This window comes from Rissa tridactyla, chromosome 8 (assembly GCF_028500815.1).
Source record: "Rissa tridactyla isolate bRisTri1 chromosome 8, bRisTri1.patW.cur.20221130, whole genome shotgun sequence".
Lineage (NCBI taxonomy): Eukaryota > Metazoa > Chordata > Aves > Charadriiformes > Laridae > Rissa > Rissa tridactyla.
Genome location: NC_071473.1, coordinates 28,989,497 through 29,013,829, shown reverse-complemented (window position 1 = coordinate 29,013,829; position 24,333 = coordinate 28,989,497). Strand labels below are relative to the sequence as shown.

Sequence of the window (24,333 nt, the reverse complement as noted above, 5' to 3'; positions counted from 1 at the left end):
ACCTTTACAGAGCGAAAATGTCGCCTGCTTTTAACCTCAAAGAGCCAAAAAAGCGAGGTATCTGAATTCCAATAAGTCCTAAGTCTCCTAAAACAGAAAACCAACTGAATAGTTCAACATCCTGAAACTTAGTTTGCCAAACGCAATGGCTATGTGAGGTAAAACAAAAGTGTGCTTTGTTTATATTCATGTCGTATGAAATCTAACCAGAAGTTTTATAACCTAGCTAATCAAAACATGTATTTGTAAAAAATCAGTTGTTCTCAAGGTTATTTATCAACTTCTTTCAATTTACCAACTACTTTAGATAAATTTGACATTTTAAGTACATTGGACTTCATTATTTGAAATAGTAAGCACTGAAGATCAATATGTTCATATAGTAGGAAACAAGAATCTGAGAATTGCTTTTACACTTAAAAAAAAAATCAGAATTTTTATCTCAAAGAAATTCACAGTCATCCTATGCAATTATCAACTCACCAAGATTAGAAAACAGATGTGTTTTTTTACCCAATTGATATCTTCAGTGTTAAGTCTGAAGTCCTATATATATGAGGTTCCTGTGACTTAGCAAACACCTAAACCAAAACCCTCAAGAAAATCCTTTTGGGAATAAAGACAGACAAAACAAAGTGGTGAATGAAAATTAAAACAGACAATATATTTGTCAACGCTTACCTACGTGCACTTTCATACATCCACAGGTCTCCCCTTAACTCACTTAGCTTAGCTGAACAGTGTCTTTAAGAGAGTTTTAGATTAATAAAGACCAAAGAACCACCCTTCCAGCAGCAGCGATGCAAGTAGCTTCCACAATAGCATATTGCTCAGTGAAAACATAAATACAGCTCCAGATGGCAGCTCCGCAGATCGCAATCACAGGTATATTCCGGAAGGTACGATCAGTACTGCCTAAATGCTAGTTGAGTGAGCCGTAACTAATGCGGAGTTCATTATATAGTCTTTACAGTCATTTACCTAATGAGAAAGCCTACACTGAAACAGACTGTATTCAGGACCACCAGTAGCCAGCCTGAATAAACCAGGACTTTGCCTACAGATTGTCCTAGCAAAGATAAAACAAAACGCATTTAAACGTTCTGAACATGAGGATGCAGATGCAAGAGTAACAGCATGTGGCTGCCTAAAACACAGGCAGATGAACACCTGGATTGAGATGGAAGAAAAAATGGAAATAAAATCACATAAAGTTAGAGACCAAAATATAGTCAGCCTTAATCAATTACCTTCCTAAGTGATGCAAGAAGGAATTGCCTTAAAGACCTATTTTGCTATTCTAACTGGACTTTCTCATCACACCTGTGAAGAAAGTCTGCAACACTGAGATACCCTGTGGCTGGATTCAAACAGCCACATACTGAAAGAGAGTTCAATATAAGCAAAAAAACAAACGACAAAAAAAACCCAAGACAAAACAAACCCACAACTGCAAGAGGAAGGAACGGAGGTGAACCTTTAAAACAGCAACTCCACAACAAAGTCCACAAATTGAAACAACAGTCCTTAAGAACATTCAAAGAGGGCCTTGACAATAAGGACAAAGTACAGAATTTACAAAAACAAAAAAACTCAGAGGAGAATTTGCTCTGGCTCAACTAAGCAGTATTAAGCAGCATGAGTGAGATGTACATCAGACTGGACTTTGAGGCATGTTCCTATGGATGTTGCTAGGGTAACAATCAAGCTATCCGACTTTCCAAGCTCAGAAAAAGGTATGACTGACGATAAGTTGCATATAAGCAAGTACTCAAAGCAGAAAACTTGTTTCCACAAAGAATGAATTGTATCTTACTCCATTAAGAGCAAATCAAGTAGTAAAGTGTCACATGGCCTAACGAAAATGGTGTAACCTCAACAACTGAGCAGAGGGGGAGATCGTGACTGGGTCACCTCAGATTAGTTACACAGATGACTCAGATGATCATGAAACACTTGAATTGTAACTTTGATTTAGTTACTGTATCATGAATTGCAAACTGTGTTAGAAACCTTCAAAACTGCGTTAAAACTCTTACTCAAAGACAGTGGGAATAGCTACCCATGTGATTATTCTGGCAAATGCAGATAAACTTCAGGGAGAAGAAGGGATGTTAAAGTGAACTACTTCCTGGTCCCCATCTGGCACATGGTCTTTCCTACTGGATCCATAAGACCTTTATACTGCCTTCAATAGTTATGAATAAGTTACGACACTACACAATAGCTATATTGTTCTTTCCCCATTAGAAGAAATTTAACAACAACCTGTCAGTTGAAGACGCAGCTATTACATATTCAGTAGATGTCTGGATATAGTTTGTAGAGGGAAATATATTGACAACATTGTTTAACATACAAGCTGTGTGAAGCACATGATGTTTGACTGTTCAGAACAATTAGGACAAAGTATAAAAATCTGTAGCTCAAGTTCAGCTGGCGTCACTGAGCAATGCCCTATAAAACTTTCATTAATAGATACTACACATAAATCTTAAGACCTGAGAAACACAAATTAATTTAAGCACCTATATAGCATTCAAGCAGAAAGCGGACATCCAATCCAAAGAACACAAATGAAGTTTCCCAGACATTTTTATTTTGGGTCACGTTTCCAAATGAGAGTAATTCCTGAACCATTCATAAAAGATCTCAAGGGACACCCTTGAGTTTCTCAAGGGACACTCACAGGGCTAGCAACTCAGCTCATATCATTCAGCTTTAGGTCAAGACAGGTCTAGCAAGTCATCTTAAAATTCATACCAAGGATTTTCAAGGCTCTCAAGCTTTTTGTAAGTGAAGCTCCCTGGATGTCTAAACCTCCACTTCAATGTATACTGAGAAATACTTCAGGTTCTCCTACTTGGCACTCCTCCCTTTGAACCACTCAAGGACCTGACAGGCATGCCACAAGCACACTTAGCACACTGACACAATCCAGTTTTACACAGAACAGTGACTTCAGACACTTTCATTCAGCAACGAAGCTAGATGGCTCTGGGTCTTGCTCCCTCTTTTGTTCCGTAGCATACCAGGCAACACAGCAATGCCTAACTTACAGATGTGTGACAACATCCACTTCTTCTCTTGAATTTGCAGTTCTTAGTCTCAAATTAAATAAAACCTATTATGAAGAACAGAACAGGCAGTTCTACTGTATAACGCGATACAATGGCAAGATATCTTGGCACTGATATACATGATTTGCAGTCACTGAGAAAACGAGTGCAGCATTGTTCAACCTAACACGTTTTCTTGAAAGCGGCATTCGTACGTGATTTTCCTTGGTCTCTATCAGCTTGACTACTTACACTAAAACTCTTTAAGGGACAGTAACTTATTTAATGTTTGAAACACGACTGAAGCAATGAAATGCCAACCACTGAAGTTGTTGCGTGGACCTTAAATATGAAATACAGTAATAGTTCTTAGGAAACCTGGTTGCATTTCATCCACTCTAATGAGAGTAATATAGACACACAAGGCTGCCTATTCTGTTACCCCAGAGCAGTGTAAGGTTGCTGGCAGACTATTCTGCGGAAATATCCAGTTCTCCAGCTGAAGGATTTTTTGAATTAGTGGTCACATACTAGCCCTTAACCCTCACGGACCAAGAACCTCATGGTTATGTCTGAACTACAGTTGTAGATAAATATGATTAATATGAAAAAAAAACCCCTTACAAATCCAATAAAAACAAAAGTCTCCACCCCCAGCATCATCTATGGGACACACTTTTAATAGACAATTATTAGTTTTCCTCATCTCTTCTTGATGGTTAAAAACTGAACAGCATGCACACAGAGAGTTTACACAATGCTGCTTGGCCTGCGGAGAGGAGCGGGGGCATGGGCAGGCTGGTGTCACACTCGCGCTGAGAATAATGACTGGCTTATGCACAGACTGCAGGAAAATTATGCTCCGCTTCAAAGCCCGTTTCAAACTCTTTCAAAGAGTCTATTGTTTTGTTGATTCCTCCCTCAATACCACTGCTCTCAAATATTTTAATGAGATTAGGACATGACACAGAAAACCAGTGACATGTGGATAAGTAGTTATATCTCTCCTATCTAATATTTAAGATGTATTAAGTTTTTATTTGTTTTTTTAAAGGTAAATCGTGTTTATCTGTATATTGAGAGACGATGTCCAATTCCACCATAGGCTTCATTTCGAGTTTGGGCACCAAATCACAATCCTAATTCCTCACCATAAATTAAAAAAAGATCTTGTGAATTTACCTACTTACACAGAAGCATATCAGTTATCTGAAGTCTTTTATATTAAATATGTGCATATAACTTGTTGATTGCTTCTGCCCCAACATGCTTCCTCTGCAGTAGCCCAATCTTTAAGTTGCCAGAAACTTGGATTCCCCTTCATTCTACTACACACTAATCCTTTGAAAACACATCAGAGGTTAAACAACTCTCAGTTAAAATAAAATCACTGAAACTATACCATACCCAAAGATTTTGAGGCCAATAACAGCAAAATTCTTTGATTAGTTAATGCTCAGAATCTGATACTGACCACAAACTGACGAAAAATGCTGGTGACTTTAGAGGTGCTGAACCAGTCCTCCAATTCTTCTGAAATTAAGCCTGCTTGCACAGTGGCTTACACTTTTTATTAGTATTTTTCTCTCAGGAGTACAGAATGTATTTGTTTCAACTGAAGTGTAATGTATTTTCTTTAATTACTGATAGTCTCATGTTTATAGCCAGGGTAATTTTACAACTGAGAGACTGTTGTAAAGCCTGGCAGTTTACACTGGAAAGATGGATGTTAATTTGTAGGAAAAGAATTATCGCTGAACTCAGAAGCACTGAAAACTTTCATCGAATTTCCTCCTAGAGATAGAACTTATATGTTTGAATACACTGCAGAAATTTGCATTTAAGTTTGCTACAAGTGAAGTGCCCCAACTGAAACCCTCACTAACCATACCGATTCTTCAAGTGTAGCCCCAAACTATCTGGTAAGGATAACATCTCAATAGCTAAAAGAGCTGTTGTATCCACCTGCCTACTGAACAGTAAGAGAGAGAAACGCCAACAGTATTTCTGGCTGCTTATGAGTGGAGATGATCAACGACAGATTCCATTACTAGCAGCAAAACGAAAAAGACAAAGGAAGCTTCTAAGCTTCAGCAGCCGTGAATACTAAAAGAAACCAGCAGGTAAAAACAGGAAAGCTTTCTAGCAATTAGGAAAGGTAACAAAGTAATTTCTACAAGGGCCTATATGCAGATCATATTTGCTTGCACACAAGTTTATAACCACACTGAATCACAGCTCATGACCAGTCAGAACTCTCAGAACTCAGGAAATCATTCCATAGAACTCCACAGGTTATCACTCTATTCCTTTCTTTCCTATTCAAGTAATGAAAACTTAAAAAAAAACCCACAAAGATTAATAAAACCAGCATCACCATGACTATTGTTGTCATAGAGAAACATATATTATTTGCATGTGCAAGTGTGCAAAAGTCAATCCAAAGCATGCCCTCAGTTTGGAAGAGGATACACGTTAGCACCAATCCATAAAAGCCAGCTCTCTCAGACACTCACGGAACAAGCAGCTTCTCCCGTATCCTGTCATAGGTGCCGATAGCTAGTTTGTTCTGATCTCGACATCTCAAGCTATAGTAACACTTTAATACTTCAAATATTCTAGTTACAGAAACCAGCAGTCCAAAATTCAATTGCATTATATATAAAAGGTCAGACCCACTTTCCAGGCTTCCACTAGACGACACTGGCTTAGTTAACATTTCTCTTCAGAAAAGCAGAAGGCTAATGCCCTGAACATGTCAAATTTACACAAGTAAGAAAGAACGTGTTGAGAATATCAGCTTAAGATTCTCTCTCAGCATTCCCTCACACCCTGCATGGTACAAAAATACTAGCGTACTTATCTTCCATAGCTTTTATTTTATCTCTCTCAAATGGTAAACTTTCCTACTTAAAAAACAGAAGTGTCCCTGCTACACAGAGGATTATGCTTTGAAGTGAAGACTGCAGGTAGACCTGTAGGTTTCTAGAAGTCACATTGCACAATTTGCAACTGCTGGGTAACTAGCTAGCAAGAGCTACCACCAATATCTTTTTTGTTTCCGAAACATCATTAGGCAAACAGAAGGTGCCACAGGTATTTAAAAAAGGCTTTCTGAGGGAGCTGTCCTGTTATAAACAATTCCAGGTCCAGAATAATGAAATCATGCCTTCACAATAAAAATTCATTAAATAAGACAGTTCTTCCTAAGAGAAAGTAAGTGTGCCAATTAAGCAAAAACCCTGTTACAGGGAAGAACTGCCAGCAGCACAAGTTATTTTAGCTGACATTACTTCAGAAAAAGCCCACCATTCACCATCTGTTCTGGCACAAATTTTGAATACTAAGAAACTTTCCAACATCACTGATGAAAAGAAAGCAGTCAAGATGCAGAAGTTTTTGTTTTGCTGTTAAAAAGAACAAGCAGCAAGAACAAACACAAAACAGAAGTTTTGCACATTTCATAAAAATCATCAGAAAGAATTACAGTAAGGCAGAGTGCAAGTGGAAGACATGTAGAGAGTGTAACATGAAACAAAAAGCTTCTTATGAATTTTTTGTGAGTGGGTCATGGTTTGCACTCCAGGTAATAAGCATATGTCTACAAAAGTTTTTTCCAATTGCTAACAAGATCAAAACTTTTGGAAGCTAATGGCTCCATCAACCTTTTAAAAGAGAAAGCTAACCATCAAAACAAAGTGTTTCATTCAAAGAAAATAAAGGACAATGTGTGACAAGGAAGCCAAAGGAATCCCTGTAAGAGAGAGAACAAAAGTCAGGGCAGATGGTATTACCAATAATGTTGAACCCTCAAATGAGCCACCACACTAGGATGAAAAAATAAATAAATCTCTTCCAACTTGCAACTCATAACCAAAGTGGAAACTCGAGCAAAAATAAGAAGATACAAAAAAGTGATAAAGAATGAAGATAAAATAAAATGCATAATTCATCCATCTCAAGGCAATATTTATAATTTCAGAAGCAGTAAGAAATTCTTAATGCCCTTCTCCAAACTATTGGTGAGATCTCACTTAGAAGACTTCATGAAATTTTACTTCTCCATGCTCGGAAAAAAGATTAATTCTAACTGGAATAATTAGAGAAAGAAAACTCATGTGGGAACTGAAAGATTATTTCATGATAAGATTTGTTCAGCCAAGAAAAACAAGAAGTTTTATGAGAATATGACTGCTCTCACTAAATACTTTAACGAAAAACAACATCATAGGTAGCTCCTCTGTTTCTTATAAGTCAAGGAGAACAATGACATAAAAATGAACCTTTCGAGTTTCACCATTCATCTGGAAATCAGAGGTCTGAAGTTTGAAGACAGACTCTAACAAAGAGCTACCTAACACTTAAACTCCCTTGAAATGTTTGATGAATTCACAATAGGGATTATACCAATACTATGAGGATAGCAAAAGACACCATGCAGGAAGAATGCAATTCCAATGCTATCCTCCATATTCCAATGATTTGGCGAATGAATATCATGTACTTTTCCGTTAAACCTCTAGGGGAAGAAGTTACTTTCCCATTGCCTCCCTCGTTTTGTCTATCATAAAAAAATAGGAACGAACCACCAAGAAACCCTGAATAAAAGCATAATATGAAATTTGCTAACTGGTAGGAGATTAAGTATTCTATACAAAACAGTGATCTGAAGATTATGTGTTAAAATTATGTGGTCCATCACTGTGACAAAGTTTAGACAAAAACAGATAAAATTTCTGTGCCACATACTTAACAGGTTTATTTCTCCCCCATCTGAAGCAAAGTCAGCATGTCATCGCAATTTATGAATGAGCTGAATATTTAGGGCACCTTTTTAATAGTCTGGAAAATAAGGCTCCAAAAATCCCTTACAAGTTTTCTTAGAAAAACGCTAAATGACAGATGGAGTTTTAAGATTTTTCATGACACCAGATGATGCTTTATGCGTAGTCATGCAATACCTCTTAAACAGTTATTTCAAAAAATTAAAGTTTATGTTGCAAAAAGATTTACTAGTAATTTAATATCAGTTATGTTTTCCTTCTTAATGGAACAAACTAGCAAGGATAACCCTACCTCAAAACTCTAGGTAGTATGCTGAATACATGAGCTAGGATTCCTAGAATAGAAAGCCTTAATTATTTTTTAACTTCAAAACAGAAAAAATGTTAGGGTTACTGTGCTACCCTTCACTTTTGCCATTTTTATACTGACAAGCTTAAAACATTTCAGCATTTCCATTTTACTATAATGTTGCCTTTTTTTTTTTTCTTTTTCCTCCCCACAAAGCAATTTAAAGAGAACCTATTTACTAAGTCATTTCAAGTCACTGCCACTTGAAACAGGCACATTATACCATAGAAACCTGGGTTTGGTATAACAACACTGCTTGATCCCTCGTAAAGCAGCCCCAAATTTAGGCAAAGTTCAAGAACAAATATTTGGACATAACTGGTTATTTTTTCTTCCTTCACCCAATCAATGATCTCAGAGGTCCCTTCCAACCACTAAGATTCTGTGATTCTGTGTGATTCTGTGAATTTCTGAATTAACCTAGAAATAATGCTGTTTAGAGCTAAGTAGATTCCTTCCTTAAAATATTCCCTTTTTTTTTTCTTTTAAAGTATTTTTAAGTGCAGAGGAGGTTGGAAACAAAAGACTTGGGCAAGAACTTTCATCAAACAAGAAAAAGCCCTAATTTTTAAGAAATTTACATTCAAGATACTATTTTATGTTCAAACTAGGAGCGCAAACTAGAAGTAGTGTATGGATTTTGGAGAGTGTTTAGTGCTATTCACCAGATTTATATAGGTATGCAGATGGCAAACACCTTTATGACGACTCTACATTAGTTTTGTAGCATCTGTCCTACTTACCAGTAGATCAAAACAGCATTTGTTTGAGAGCATTCAACCCACTTCCACAAAAGCAGACAAATATTGGCCAAAAAAAACAAAAAAAAAAAGGAAGTCTGTTTGAGGGTCTCTTTCTCATCCATGTACGCAGCAATTCCACTGACGGCATTGTGAAGTCATACAAAAGAAGTTCGTCTCACTAGTTAGAAAGCTTCCACAGTAATGCAGAAGTCAAATTTTTCTACCACCAAGTAAATGTATTGTTACCAAATGCAGCATAGGAAACAGAGCGATGTTCCAAAACCTAGTTTTATTACTTCAGTTTTGTGAGTAGAGTTTTACCAGTTATGATTATGAAAGATGTCCTTCATAGACATACATAAGGCCAGCAAAAACAGGGGTATCTTAATATAGTCGAGTACAAAATGGCTGCACCTCCACAAAAAGAATGTGCCAGCAAAGCCTTCCCAGCACACCTTTTTACTGCAGACAGATCCCTTGAGCAGAGATCTCTAAAATGCACAGACCAAACCAAAACATGTTTTATCTTTTCAGAGAGAACTTTCATCAATTCTGTTATTCAACCAAAATGATATTCCAGAACCTCGGACAGGCTGACAGAGATATACATACATATAGGTACACTATCATTCCTTTAAAACATATTTAAGAAAAGACTTACTGTTACAGACTTCAGAGTCATTCCATGATAGGTGCCCATCGTATCAATTTTAAAGCCTTCCGTTTCTGCAAAGGAAAATAGTCTCTTGTAAGTCATTATGAACATAGGGACGTCATGCCTAAATGGACAACACTGGCAATATCTTTGAAGTTATTTTTGCAAAAAATGCATCTTGCTACTGGTAGTGATTTAGATCCTGTTCACAATACAAAACCTGGTTAGTAATCAGGAAATCCATATTTTCTTTAGACAGAGGTCCATTTGGTATTTCTGCTTTCTGTAACAACAGTAAGCTTTTCCTGCTTCATGGAATCATTCAAACCACTCCAGAGAAAGGACAGAAATTTAAATCTTTGTGAGAATATGTTACAACACATCTCAGAAATTCTCTCCACTAGAAAATGAAGCAGTATTCCCAGAATGCATTATAATGCAACATATTTGACTTTTAGTTGTATTAACAGAAAAAAAATAATAAGAAACGAGTTTGCATGCTGACTATAAAAACGTGGCCACTTAACGTGATAAATTCACTTCTGGAGCGCAGAAGAGCGACAATATCATTGTCATATGATATAGAGGACAGAATCTGCATAAATTCACACTAACAGACTAAAGGTGATAAAAAGGGTTGTTTTGGGCTTGGGTTTTTTTCAGTAGTTTTAATCAGATTGAATTTATGCTGAGTAAGTGCCAAAAGCCTGCTCAGTGACTAAGCCTGCTGCCACTAACCTGTTTGGTTTTCAATACTCCCTTTTCTGTCCTCCTATTCTCAGCACCCTACGATCAGACACAGCTCCTGAATATTGCCACCAGGACTTGCAAGAAAACCTTCTTCTTTTTGTAAATTCCCTAGCCTCATGCATCTACTGTCAACTGACCCCATCAACCAACCATTCAATTAATTCGTACTTATAATGGCGTGATAATCACCAATCAAACCGTGGTAAGTATTTGGCTACACTTAAGCAACTTTTGGGCTATTTCAGCTAGACTTGGGTAAAGGTAACTTATACTGGTGCAGAAACAACTATTTGGAACTGGAAGATTTTTGCCATTTATTACACCACCTTCATACAGTGCATCACTACAAAAAAATAACAGACCAAAAATAATGCAGAAACAAAGTAATGCTCATACCTGAACCTACGAAAGGTCCAAGAAAAATATTAGATTTTCAAGACTGTTACAGCTTCTTGCTCTTATCATGAGTAAATTAACTTAAAATTGAAACCCAGACAACCTTGAAAACAATGCAGATGCTCTTGGGAAGCATCTATAGTTGCTCATCCTTTCTTCCTTAGATGAGGAAGATTATCAGACACTTGTAGGAAATGAGGCAGAAAAGTTTCCCAGATTTAATAACTCTTCAGTGCCTAGAAAAATATACCTGGGAGTTAAAAAATGATCGTACTCCTCTCACCACTGAGATAGGTATCTACTTCCTGAACACTGTTTTTGGTTTTACCTTTCCCCCCTCGATTATGCTACCACACCTATCACCAGCTGCCAAGCGGAGAGGCCTAGTGTTACCAACCATGTTTTGTTTCACACCTCAGCTCCAGCCCTTCTTCCTCTTGGCTTCTCAAGGCCATCCCTCCCCTTCTGCTGGATTTAACATTTCTGAACTACAGCCTAGCTTCCCTTTATAAATTGATGTTGCCTTAAGCCTTTTCACCCAACCCCAAGATGTAATTATGCATTGAATCTTAGTTCAGGCCTCATACAGCTGAACTTGAGCTAAAGAGTGAAGTTGCATCCAACCAACACTTCCACGGATAACAGTCTTCTCTGTGACTATACATACAGGTCACTGTTTCCAGGCAAAGAGCATATTAATATTCCAGGTGGTGCCTGAAGCTTTGCAAAATACTTGGTAGAGCTCCCCTAAGTTGAAGAGATCCTTTTGCTGACCTGCAGTGACATAAATCACGTGTATGATCTAGGCTGACAGTTGCTGTGAATTTCAGAGGGTCACCAACAGAGGAACCTTTTCCCCTTTCCAGACTGACCTATTATGGGTTTCTCTTGCCTGTGACAAGGAGAATTTCCAACTAGTTCAACCAGATGTTCTTCCCAAACTCCAAATACAGATGGCCCTTAACAAGACCAGAAAAGCAGCATGTCCCATTGTGCCTGGACTGCCACAGCTTCTTTCCTCTCAGCATAAATCCAGGTTCTATAATCAGTTCTACATGCTTGTTCCCTGTTTCAGTTATTTCTTTCCACTGGACTCTTTTTCTACTTTTTTTCCTAATAAAACTTTGCATTCCTTCTCAATTAATTAAAAAAACACTAACCCAAGTCTCCATCAGTGTTGCAAAGGGAATAAAGGCCCATAGAGTCAGCAGCACAGTTTGAAAATAAATGAAAGGGGAAAGGGGCACCTGGCAGGGAACAAGCCTCTGCTCAACTGCCAGTGGTTTCATCTTTTGCAAAAATCTCCCCAAGCCTCTCATAAAACGTGTCCTGGATCATTTAATGAGCCACAAGACCCACTAACCAGAGGCCCTGGCTCTCACCAGCTTCCTGCTCCCAGCCTAGTGCTGACCCTTCCTCCCAGCAGCGAAGCAAACAACTAGGATCCTTAAGAGCTACCTGTTGTCTCAGGCATTAGAGCAGGCACTCACCTGCTGAAGGTTTCCAGCAGCTACACAGGCCTTCTAATGACTAAAAAGCTACTCAGGTAGTAAATAAAACAGTTCAGATAATGTATAAATAACGGCATAGTACTTTTCCTTATTAATGTAAATTTAAGAGATGCTAAATGGTACAAGTAGAACATAGGTACCCACTTACATTCCTGCAAACAGCTACTGCAGCCACGACAAGGTCTACTGTAGATCCCAGGCTCTGCTACCTGCAGGTAGGGTGGGGTGAGTAGAAGAAACCACCTCCCAAACTGCCCCCCAGCTCTCAGATTTCCTGCCTCAAACTCTCAAGCACCTGTGAGAGTTAAGCACTGCCAGCTTCCACATAACCACAGTAACCCTCTTAACTGTAACAGCACAGACGCCCTTTTCTCAGAATATAGCTTTTTTGACCTGATCCTCTCACATTCACCATGTGATGTTCTACCAGTCGGCCACTGGCTTTTCTGACAGAAATAAATACTGCTATAGGCGAGAGCCCTGCCACTTGCACTTTTGTGCCTTTTTATAAGGTCTCAACAGCTTGTACCCTTGCCAACATACAGCAATACCTTCAGCTCCACTCACTGTACACAGCCCGTGCAAAGCAGAAAACAAGTGCTTCCAAGTCAGGGACTCCACAGTTATAGCTGCATTCCCACTCCAAAAACTGCTGTGGGTGTTAGCCAGGTTAATGCATCTGGTTGTAAAAGACATTGAAAGACCAGGCTAGAAAGCAGAGTGGCACTTCTTCCAGAGCATTCTCCGAGGGCAGCGGCTGACCCTGATGCAGCTGCTCAAAAGCAGACCTGGGATACAAGAGGAACCACAGGCCACAGCAGAGAGGAGCAGAACACAGAGCAACCCGGGGCACCAGGGGACGTGCCCCCAGCACACGTCAGAATAAACGCTGTACCATACCCTCTGACTATGAGCACAAAAGCAGTATATTTCTCCTCTCCCTCCCAAACCAGCTGAGTCATGCACCAGCACAGAGATGAAATATTAATGCCTGGCCAAGAATTAGCTTGCAACTCCAGCTTCAAAAATCACAGCTTCACTGATGGTAATAGAGGAAGCAGTTAAAATTATAAGCCATCTACTACGAAAAGGGTACTTAAGAAGAGAGCCCTTTAAATAAAAGTATAGCGATGACAAGACTTTGGGCTTAGAATTAGATGCAGAACAACTGTCAAAAAAAGAAAAGCTTACTTGAGAATCTTCAATACACTGGGATTTTTCAGTAAAATTACAAAGTTATCATACACATTTCCTTTAGGCAAAAAGCAGTCCATATTAAATACTTTAAACACAGGTCTAACAGAAGGGAGTAAAGAATGCAAGCAAAGCCCAGCATTAACTTATTGCAACTAACTGTATTGCAACCTTTACTGTTTGCCAAATACAACAGGCATTGTTAAAAACACCGACATTAACAAATGCCTTAAAAACTACATCTTGAGAGACTAAACACAAAAACTAGTACTGAATAATCAGTTCTAATGCTTCAAAAACATAAACCATCATCAGTTAACATTAAGACTACCTTTTCTCCTCCAGTCGTTGCATGTATTATGATCACAATTTCACCGCAAACCCAAAGACTATCAAAAAAACCATACACTTTTTCTAGTACCGTTCCAGCATCATATGGATCAATCTGAGTGCCTTCTCTCATTTAAAAGAATTAGACCTGGAAATGAAAATATGCACCCTAATGCATCAGTTTATTGGACTGATTATATTCTCCATCACCATTTGGGCATATGTTCCATTTCCTTGCATGCGAATATTAATGTTCAAAGTGCCTTCCATTTGCTTAAATCCCACTGCTCTACGTCCATCTAGCTCACTCTGCATTTTGATTCTGCACCTGCTGCAGCTCTAGCCATCCCATCTGGGTGCAAACTTGAGAGCTGATACAATACCAAAAGAATAATAGCTTTAAAAAGATTCAAATTAACGTGAATTTCTGGAAGGAAGTCTAGGCAAACAGAACAAAAGGAGCATGTCTGAAACACTGAAGGAGCTCAAGTTAAAGACCTTGAACTGCGGATGAATAAGATTGAATAACCACTTCTTTTTTCAGCTGTATACTCTTCAAACCCCAGATAGCAACAGCTCTGCAGACTGCCTGGAAATGATTCACTACCCCACTTCACACTCATGGTAATTAAATCACCAATACCAAATTTCATTCTACGTAAGAGTTTACTGAAACCTCCTTTTCAGTAAGTACTACACTCTAACAAGTTAAAGTTTCATGCCTAAATTTCCAAGCTATACTAATTAGTTTATGAAATTCTCTGCACAGTTCAATACATAACAGTTCAGTAATAATCTTACAAGTAATTAACACCCAAGTTCTTAAAAGTTTCTCCCACTACTAATAAAAAAAAAAAAATACAGTATGAATCTGTGTGTATTTTCCAGCACTGAAGTGAATGTACTGAAAGTTACCAAGCTACTTGGTCACACAAAGCCAGAAAATTGTGATAGACCGCAATCTTTGTCCAAACGTGGATCTCTTGCACATATTTTCTGCTAGAAAAAAAAAAAGCAGAATCCTATAACCCTAAAAATGAATGCAATAAATAAAAATCTAACAAGGCAGTCAAGTTTCAGAACTCTGGATCTCCTGCTACCAGTTCTCCTGTTCTCTTTGAGCAAACAGCAATCATACAGTTTAAAATGAAATAGTTATAATGAGAAATACTTTAAAAGAAACTTTCTTAACAATGCATAGGAGAGAGGAAAAAAAAGTTTTTGTGGTCCAGAATCACCTCAAGTTTAAAAACTTCATTGACCTCTGTTGCCTAGGCTTAACACTTATGACTGATTGAAAGCTAGGCATACTTAAGAAAAAAATGCAGCTATGTTTGAAAATCCAACACAAGAATAGTTCAAACAAAGTGACAATAGTAGGAAGTCAACAGCAAGCTTTCCTAAAGGAAACACTTGGATGTGGTAAGTATTCTTTTCATCATTATGGACTGAAGTCACATGGTTGTATAGCAAAACCCTCTCCAATTTACATTAAATAGGACTAAAAGTTGGGGTGGGGTGTTTATTGGTGTTTATATAACAATTGGCTTCCGCTATGTTGAAACCTTGACAACAATAGCAGACAAACACGAACAACAGTCCTCGAACACCCCTTGAAGACCTAACACTTGGAACAGCACAGAGAAACTTTGCCATCTATCCTGAGAGAGGCACTCAACGGGTCAAGAAAATGTACGTCTTCTAGGCTCCCCGGTTCAAGAAGGACAGGGAACTGCTGGAGAGGGTACCGCAAAGGGCTACCAAGATGATTGGGGACTGGAGCACCTCTCTTATGAAGAAAGGCTGAGGGCTTTGGGTCTTTTCAGTCTGGAAAAAAGACGACTGAGCGGGAATCTTATCAATGCTTATAAAAACTTAAAGGGTGGGTGTCAGGAGGATGGGGCCAGGCTCTTTTCAGTAGTGCCTGGCAACAGGACAAGAGGTAATGGGCACAGACTTAAGCATAGGAAGTTCCACGTAAACATGAGGAGGGGCTTCTTTACCTTGAGGGTGGCAGAGCCCTGGCACAGGCTGCCCAGAGAGGTGGTGGAGTCTCTGTCTCCGGAGACATTCACAACCCGCCTGGATGCGTTCCTGTGCAACCTGCTCTGAGTGACCCTGCTCTGGCAGGGACTGGATGATCTCCAGAGGTCCCTTCCAACCCCTATCATCCTGTGATTCAAGATTATCATCCCAGAACTATTTCACAGCCTGGAATTACCGAAGAAACATGCATGTGAGAAGGAGGAACTCTGGTAAAGCCACCCAAAAAACAGGGGGGAAAAAACCCAAAGCCTATTGTCCAGAACAGTTTAGTACCTTGAATGTCCTATAGAACAATTGCATCAGCTCAAAGTTTCGGTATACCACTGGCTGAGCTGCGAACCACATACATCAATAAATATGTATTTAAATATCAAACATTTGCGGCACACAGGAAGGTATCTCATGTCCTCTCCTCAGTGTCCAATGACATTTGGGCAGAAGATTTTTAAATCCTGAAAAGGATTTAAAAATTATGTTGCTCAAGAAGATATGACAGACTGTAGTTTGAACAAGACGGCCTGTGGCACAAATAAAATACCACTAGTAAAAGTGCACATTAATAAAGTGTAAAAATAAGCTAAAGGGAGTAATATGAAGGAAACGAATTAAACTACAAAGGCAAAAGTAGAGAAAGTTTAGCACAGAATAGAGCTCTAGAGAGAGGACAGCATCACTGCCAGCCAGCATGAAAGAAACAAAACCAACAGGAAGGAAAGAGCAGTTGAAGAAAGTAATTGCAGGGCCTTCACCTCCTCACCTCAAAGCTGTTTGAGCAGTTCAGCATGATGGGTGCACTGCCATATAGCATGTTCTACCCCTGTGGAAATATCTAGGGCATACCAGTCCTATTGCAAGAGACATTCTAACACATTTCCTATGGCATATATCACAGAACTTTAGGAATGTCAAAGGGAAGATTTCTCTCCCCTGCCTAACCAAAGCTGCAGTAACAAGACAGCCATTTGAGAGAAAACTACCAACTACAGGCTCAGGGTTGAGTAAGCAGTTCCATTGACTGCAGGTGTACCTGATTATTTGCTCTTCAGTAGTACCTTACAATTACCACCCCGCCACCCCCTCACGTTTACTATTAAAGCAAACTAAACCATTCTAGCAGCAAAGCCTGTCCCATCTGGCATGAAGATTTTGAGTAAGACGGAGAGGCATCCTGATACACCACATCAAAAATAATGATCCATCACAAGAAGCAGAGACATTTGGCTGCAAGTCAGCAGCTTAATGCATTTTGTGTTAAAATTCCTAAATTTACCATCTTAGCTCTACAAGCTTTGCATTGTTTACGCTAAGAACAAGACTGTTAATGGAAAAATTCCGTACTAAGCCACACAAATAATCAAAGAAGAAACAGTTCACCTCTTTGCTGCCTAAACTTTAAATCTTCATGAATACTGCAGTATTATATGAAACTGCAGATAGACAACAACCTGCAAAGTAGGAGAGGACTACTGTGAATCCTTCCTATAGTTTCAATACCTCTGAGGAAAGAGCAAACAGGTGAGACGCAAATACAAAAGCTTACAGATGTTGCCCCTCTTGGCTTTGGTTCAACCTTTACAGAATCGCTACTACACACACTGTTCCATGCATCATACAATCCTCCCTTCCATAATCTCTAGCCGACCACACACACAATCACGTGGAAACCCTTCAGTGTGACACAAATTTACAGGGTTCCACTTTACCCCAGGTGTTACCCATGACTACTAATAAACATGGATACAATGGTATAAAGACTACAAATTACTATACCTAGAACTCAAATAATCATCCTTCTGTTCCTTCAGCCTTCTTTCCCAAAATCCCCAACACTGCAAGCTTTCCATAAACACATGTAATTCCAAGTTCTTACTAGATTCATCGTAAAAAAAAAAAAGCCTTTAAGGAATGAGAAATGCCTTATTTTACTTTCACTGACGACTATTTCTGCTTGCAATCTCACTTCTGCACTGAATACTTGGGCGCCACAACTTAATTTTGAGGGCAACTAAATTAAAAATCCTTTAAGGAATGAGTTCACTTGTGATACAGTTGCAAGGTATGTGTATAGTTGGGGGTTGGACTAGATGACCTTTAGAGGTCCCTTCCAACCCAACACATTCTATGATTCTATAGTTCAGTTTTAAGCAAATCACATTACTAGTGCTGAGTGGCATAGGAAAATGTTAATGCATAATTATGGCTTTTGAAAACTACCTGCAATGTGAGTTTCAGTTAAACTATAATTTTAAAGTTATAGATTTATAATAGAATACCCCAGAAGTAAATAAGATCTGTTATTTTCTGAAGTTAATTTGGAGCTGAGGAAGATCTCTAATCTCTCTAGGTCCTCTCCTAAGAATTCCAGACATTAACTACTAATTCTATGTAACTTCCATAAATGCTGTATCAGTACCCTTCATAAGTCAGTCCTGTATTTGAAATACATTCTTTCAAACACCTAATTTATATTTCCAATACTAGCCTACATTTTTCTAACTTGCTATTACACCACTGCTTTCTTAAACCATGTATTTCTTTAAATACAGCTAGAAAACTGAAACACAAAATTAACTCCCCATGTGACTAAACCAAATAAAAGACACCGGAAAGTCACGGCACATGAACATATCCTAGAAAGAAGCAGACTGATAACGACAACTACCCACGCAGAATATGACCATTTCAGGCGTTTCATAACCACCACATCCCAAAAGAACTTTTCAACTGAAACAAGAGCCACAGCCCAGCCCAGTCCATTTCAGCACCGACCGAAACCCCAAGACCACATTCTCAGAATTGCATAACACACAAATGGATTTTTCACCAGTATTAATTACAGGCAGAAATACCTTTTTTTTTCCCCTGGCAATCATTTAATCTCATCTTTGATTTCTGCTCAGAAGTTTCTACATTAAACCTGCACTGGTGAGCTGCTTGACAAACTCTTCAGTTTCTTTTTTCCTGCCGTGCAAAATCTGTTATTTTCTGTTCCCTCTTGAACCGCACACATGTGGTAAAACCATCAAATACATTCACCTGTTCAGTACAGATGTTGTCTATGTGGGTTGCTTATCACTAGAATGATGTAATTTGCCCTCTAGAAGAACACAGACCATACCTTTACTTAAGTTTCTTGTTGTAAAAGAGTCCATAATGAATTACATGCATTGGTACCTTTGAACTGTTACACCTGTCCATTAATTTCTTTCTCCACTTTTTATTTCATGCTGTCCAGTATAGATATTTACTGTTTCTAACTCTTAATAGGAAATGGTACTAAAAGTAAATAAAAACTACTTGGCAAATACACAAGTTGAAGATTTAAAATATTATCAGAAGCAAACTGAAGAAATTCCGTTGACTCTTATTATAACAATGAATTCTTCATGATACTTGTACTTTTCCAATGCTGAAAAAGCTAGCAAATATCCTACTTGGCTTTTTTCTCCTCCCCACCACGCAACTGTCAATGAATAGTAGTAAATAAAAACCACTGCACAGAAATAAAAGTATATTGAGACCAACAGGGAATAGACTTCAAGAGGATATAACAGAATATCTGACCAAATTTATTATAGTAAGTTTCACACACACAAAAAAAAAAATCCATAAACCTAAAGGATGTATTCATATGTAAGCACATATTTACAAAACTTCTTTTTTCTCAAATAACTTCAGAGATGGCTATAGTCAGATTCTGAAATTCCAGTATGAGGTACAAGGAAAACATAACCTTCACAAATTTCTTACGGCATGGAATTCTCGTTGGTGTTATATTTCATGCTTTTCTTTCTCCAGTTACAATCAAAACTATCTAACTATACTGTAATATACTCTTGCTTTTTATTATTTATATAGCAAAAGCAATCATGTCATTTCAATATAAGATTAAACACAATCAGCTACAGTACAGCACTCCCACGTAATTTGAGAATTCACATACACAGCATATGAATGTTATTCAGTTTCCCTGAACAAAAAAATTATGAGTTAGAAAAAACAAATCATCACTCAAGTTCAACCTTCCGCTCTTTTTTAAAATAAATGAGAATTCTTAAATATTGTAGATTATTTCCACCTTCTTTTCAGAAGGGAGCTAATATTTTGCACTGCTGTTCCCAGTTTGCTTTGTAATTTAAAGAGACATAACAAGCTAATAATATTTACTTGTAATTACTGGAAGCAACCTGTAAAGTAATTGTGATTGCTTGAGGAGGCAATCTATTTCATTTTATGCATCTGACTCATATTTGCAGTTCTACTTTTTTATTAATTACATATGACCTTCCCCAAACAAATAATTATATTTTTCCCCCCAAAAAAGTTCTGGTTTTAAGCTTTCATTTTGCTTCCTAAGAGGTGGAAATAATTTTTAATAAATCATATTTTTCAACTTTATTACCTGGAAAAGCTATCTTTAGGCATAGTTACAGCCTTTTTTGGTCTTTTCATAGTTTTGAAAATCCTCTAACAGAAAATCCTCTAACCCGAACTCTATAACTCATCGATTTCCCTTTTAAAAGAAGCATTGGTCAACTTACCCTCTTTGCCTTTGAATCTTTCCTGATCATATCTGTTATAGGCAGCTGGAATAGGTTGCTTATTTCGTAAAGTGGGATCCTAAAACAGATTAAATAAGATCTGTAAAGCATACTAAAAGATATTTGATGGTTTTTGAACTTCATAAAGTATTACATGGAACCGTTCAAGAGTATAAAGTTAGTTCACTCTTATCAGAAGTTTTCAAATGCATTGAAATTTCTACATGTTTCCCTTCAACATTCACTTACAATCCTACCGAAAGGGAGTTCAGATGTACATACTGAAAGCAATGACAACAACCTGAGGCAAAACTAAAGTAGCAGTAACAAACTATGTTAGCTAAAATCTGTAAGTTTTATGAAATCACTGAGCTTTTGCAATATCTCAAGAATTAGCGGGGGAAAAAACCTGTCAACTGACACCCATGATTAAGCCTTCAGCCACACATAAAAAACGTTCCTTGCCAGCCTGATTAAGCAGAAATTCTGCTAAACCTACAGAATAAAAACAAATTTGGAGGGGAAAAAAGGCATTCTAGGAAAAAAAAGTTTTAAAAAAGCACCAATCTAGAGGCACGCTACACACCAATCCAGGCTTTTTCATGGATGGCTTAGTTATGTATTCACAACTACTCTGAATGGGACTTTTGAATGGTCCCATGCACAATTTACAAAACTCAACACAAAGCCAATATTTAAATGTTGAAATTCATCTTGCTACATAAATTTAGTTATTTGTTAAATGCAGTAGCAGCAAAACTAAATCCAAGTATGACCAAATAGCTTTTATATCAGACTGCCACCAAGTTCAAGAACATATTAGGTTTAATAGATCTCAATAGCAAACACCACAATACAAAACAATTCCTGTCTAATACCTAGACAGACTTGAACAATAAAGCTCGAAGTCTGTCCCTCCTGATTTATTACAGGCAAAAGAAAGCTGGTTCAAGCTGTTCCCACTCATGAGTCACGTTCCAGATTCTTAAACATTTGCTACCCTATCTGTCAGAAAAACAGCAAAACATTTTGTTTGAAATGGCAGTAGTCTCATCTAGTACATTTGTTGCAAATAGATGCAGGATGTCCCTAGTGTTTGATAGATGCAGAAGCTGGCACTAGTAGTTTAATCTCTAAGTAACAAGAACATATTGAACAAATTAAACCAATATATTCAACTCTTTAAATACCAATAAAAGTAATTTAAGTCAAAGAGTATCTGTAAAGTTATGCTTGAAAGTTGTGCATTCATTGGAACTAAGGCAAAACAAATTTCGTACTTAATAACGACAAGACACGCTACTCTCGCTTCTGCCTTCATATTCCCCAAAGCACTGCTCTTACCGTTGGTGCCGTATTTGGTGCAGGTCTTTGCTCAGGTGCACGGCCTTCTTCTCTGGCTTTTACTGATTGAAGAATTGCAAAAATGTTCTTGGCAAAGTTCTGAAAAACATATCAGATACCCGTGAACCTTGCTGACTGTTTTTCACATAACAACACCACAGGTACAAGACGCCATTTGGTTAATTTGTACTTCACAGAAAAACAAAACCTGTGCACCAATTGTTTTGAATAGATGTTTTCTGATTATTTTTCTGTGACAGGATCCAAATATAAACAGAGTTCTAAGGCATTGCTGCTACCGCCTATTCTTTGAGGCCTAAACTTGCTAAATCTAACTAGCTTCATTATACCACAAGGTAAACCAAACTATTCATAACGTCCTTGTAATCTCCTTCTCCCCTCTCACCTACCATGCCCTTGCAGTCCCTTTGCAACTCTTCGTGCTGTAGCAAGAAGGAAAAACTTACACTCAAGACTTCCTGGACAAGTCTCGTCTCTGAGGCTCAGGTACACATCCACTAATGAGAGCCTGTCTGCTCACTTTTGGCCTCCTGTCTGCCCAACCCTGTGCCACAAGAAGCTTTCCTCCACCCCAGCATGCCCAGCCACTCTTCAGGAAGAGTCCTTATGAATCCGCAGGAGGCTTTCCCTGATCCCCCATGGAGGAGCCTAGGGGAGGCAGACAGGCAGCCACCTCCTGCGCTTTCCAACAAGGCTCTTGACCAGAGCCGAACATCCTTCAGCTGGCTGTTAACAGTTCACGAGCACAACCCCGCCAAGTTGTCGTGCAGTTCTTTTAATATCTATCTTGAATTATGACTTCACTCCATTTGGCACCAAGTAATTTAAGCAGCCAAGCCTTTCATTTTAAATTAGAGGAAGCAAGTACAGAGATGGCATTCACAAATCCTCAATTCAAGTGTGATCCAGGATAATTCCAATAACTTCATGCAGTGTTTTGGCACATAACCAAGTCATTGAGGCACAACCGTAAAAAAAATAATAATAATAAAAAAAAAATCGACCAACATTTTTAAAACACTTTCCTCGTGGTAATATTAGTAGGACTGCTTTATTCTAAACAAAAATGTAAACACTAGTTAAACTTTTGAAAGGCATATGCTCGTTACATTACCACTCAATAGGCATTTCGAGCTAGAGAGATATGTGTACACCATGTGTGTCATTGCTGACAATTTTCAGTAATGGTTCATCAGTAAAAGAAACCTTTTATCAGTTAAGCAAAATGGCTTTTCAGAATAGTATAAAGTATTCACAAAATACTTAGATTCTTCCAGAGTATTGTATGCTAACACTGAAGTGGTGTTAATTAACACCACTGCCATTATAAAACAAATGCATGAATTACAGAACAAAAACTTCTGGGGTGAATTTTGTAGAAATCATTTAGAGGGAGCTGTAATGCAAAACTTCTCTAAGCTTATTTCACTTGACCTCAGTCAGCATGTTGTCAGTCTGCTCCAAGCCAGAGGGGCAGGAACTGGAAGAGCACCAGAAACCACTTATAAAGGCACAGCCATTCCTCGAGGAAATCCAGTTCTTTTCACAAAGACTGAAAGAACTCACACAAAACTGTATTTGAATTTCTTTTCAGTCAGAAAAATCCTGGGAAAAAAAGCCTTTAAAGAGTTGTGAGCCATGCACATATGAATTATACAAGGATACTCAAAATTAGCTCCGTTCTTCAGAAAAGAGTCTAAACTGCACGCTTTTACTGAAAACTCAGAGATTTCTCCCAAACTGTGGACTGGGCAGCATATCAATCACAATTCTTGTCATTGCTATGCTTTATCACATACTGTCTCTTGGAAATGACAAGCTACTCCGTCTTCTGAAATTCAAGAGGAGGAACTAATTAAATAACAAGAGGAGGAATTTTGTAAGAGTGATTGTCCATGTAGAAGCCAAGTCATCTTTCAGTCACAAGGAAGCTACAACCAGCTTTCACATCCATATTTCATTCATAAAACCTGCAGTTAACACACTCTCAAAGTGAGCCTAAATTTCAAATTATGAATTTTTCAAAGGCATTTTAGCATCTCAGATATTAATAGCCTGAAATTGCATGTCCTGGACCAAATTTTAAATTCTTTAAGGTAAAAAAAACAAAACCAAAAAACCACAAAACACCAAAACACACAAGATTTTCTCACATCTGCTGAAAAGAAGTCACTAATAAGCATGGAAATACAAAGTGTTCATGCTGATGTCTTTTTTCCGCAGTATGAAAATGCAGGTCCCCCAAGGCCACGACTAATACCTGTTTGGAAGGGGAAAACACAGCAGTGTTTTAACAAGCACTCGAAATAATATCATCATCTTGCTGTACATTGGCTTGGTCGGGGATATGGGATTACATTACGCTGACAGAAAAATGATCGAGCAGAAAGTCCACTGCAAGTACCAACCGATTTGCAAAGCCCTGCAGAGTTGCAAGACTGCTAAGTTTTCATTGTTCATCCCTTCAGAGATCAGAATATGAATATCCCCTAGCTTCTGACCTAGATTTAGTTAAACTTGGTACCAAGTGCAACATTTTTATTACCAAAAACTTCTGATCTGGGTGACAGAGCAGAAAAAAAAAAAGAAAACAAAATACCTGTTTCTCTG

General features: G+C 38.1%; 1 protein-coding gene across 1 annotated transcript in view; it reads right to left on the bottom strand.

Annotated features, from left to right (window-relative positions):
* The window catches only part of CDC73 (cell division cycle 73), a 109,667-nt gene that overhangs the window by 63,667 nt on the left and 21,667 nt on the right, over window positions 1-24,333 (bottom strand). The window contains exons 8-10 of the mRNA XM_054210500.1: window positions 21,703-21,801; window positions 20,359-20,437; window positions 9,597-9,661 (exon numbers count right to left, since the gene is read on the bottom strand). Of these exons, the coding sequence (XP_054066475.1) occupies window positions 9,597-9,661; window positions 20,359-20,437; window positions 21,703-21,801 (243 nt within the window). The remainder of the gene's footprint in view (window positions 1-9,596; window positions 9,662-20,358; window positions 20,438-21,702; window positions 21,802-24,333) is intronic.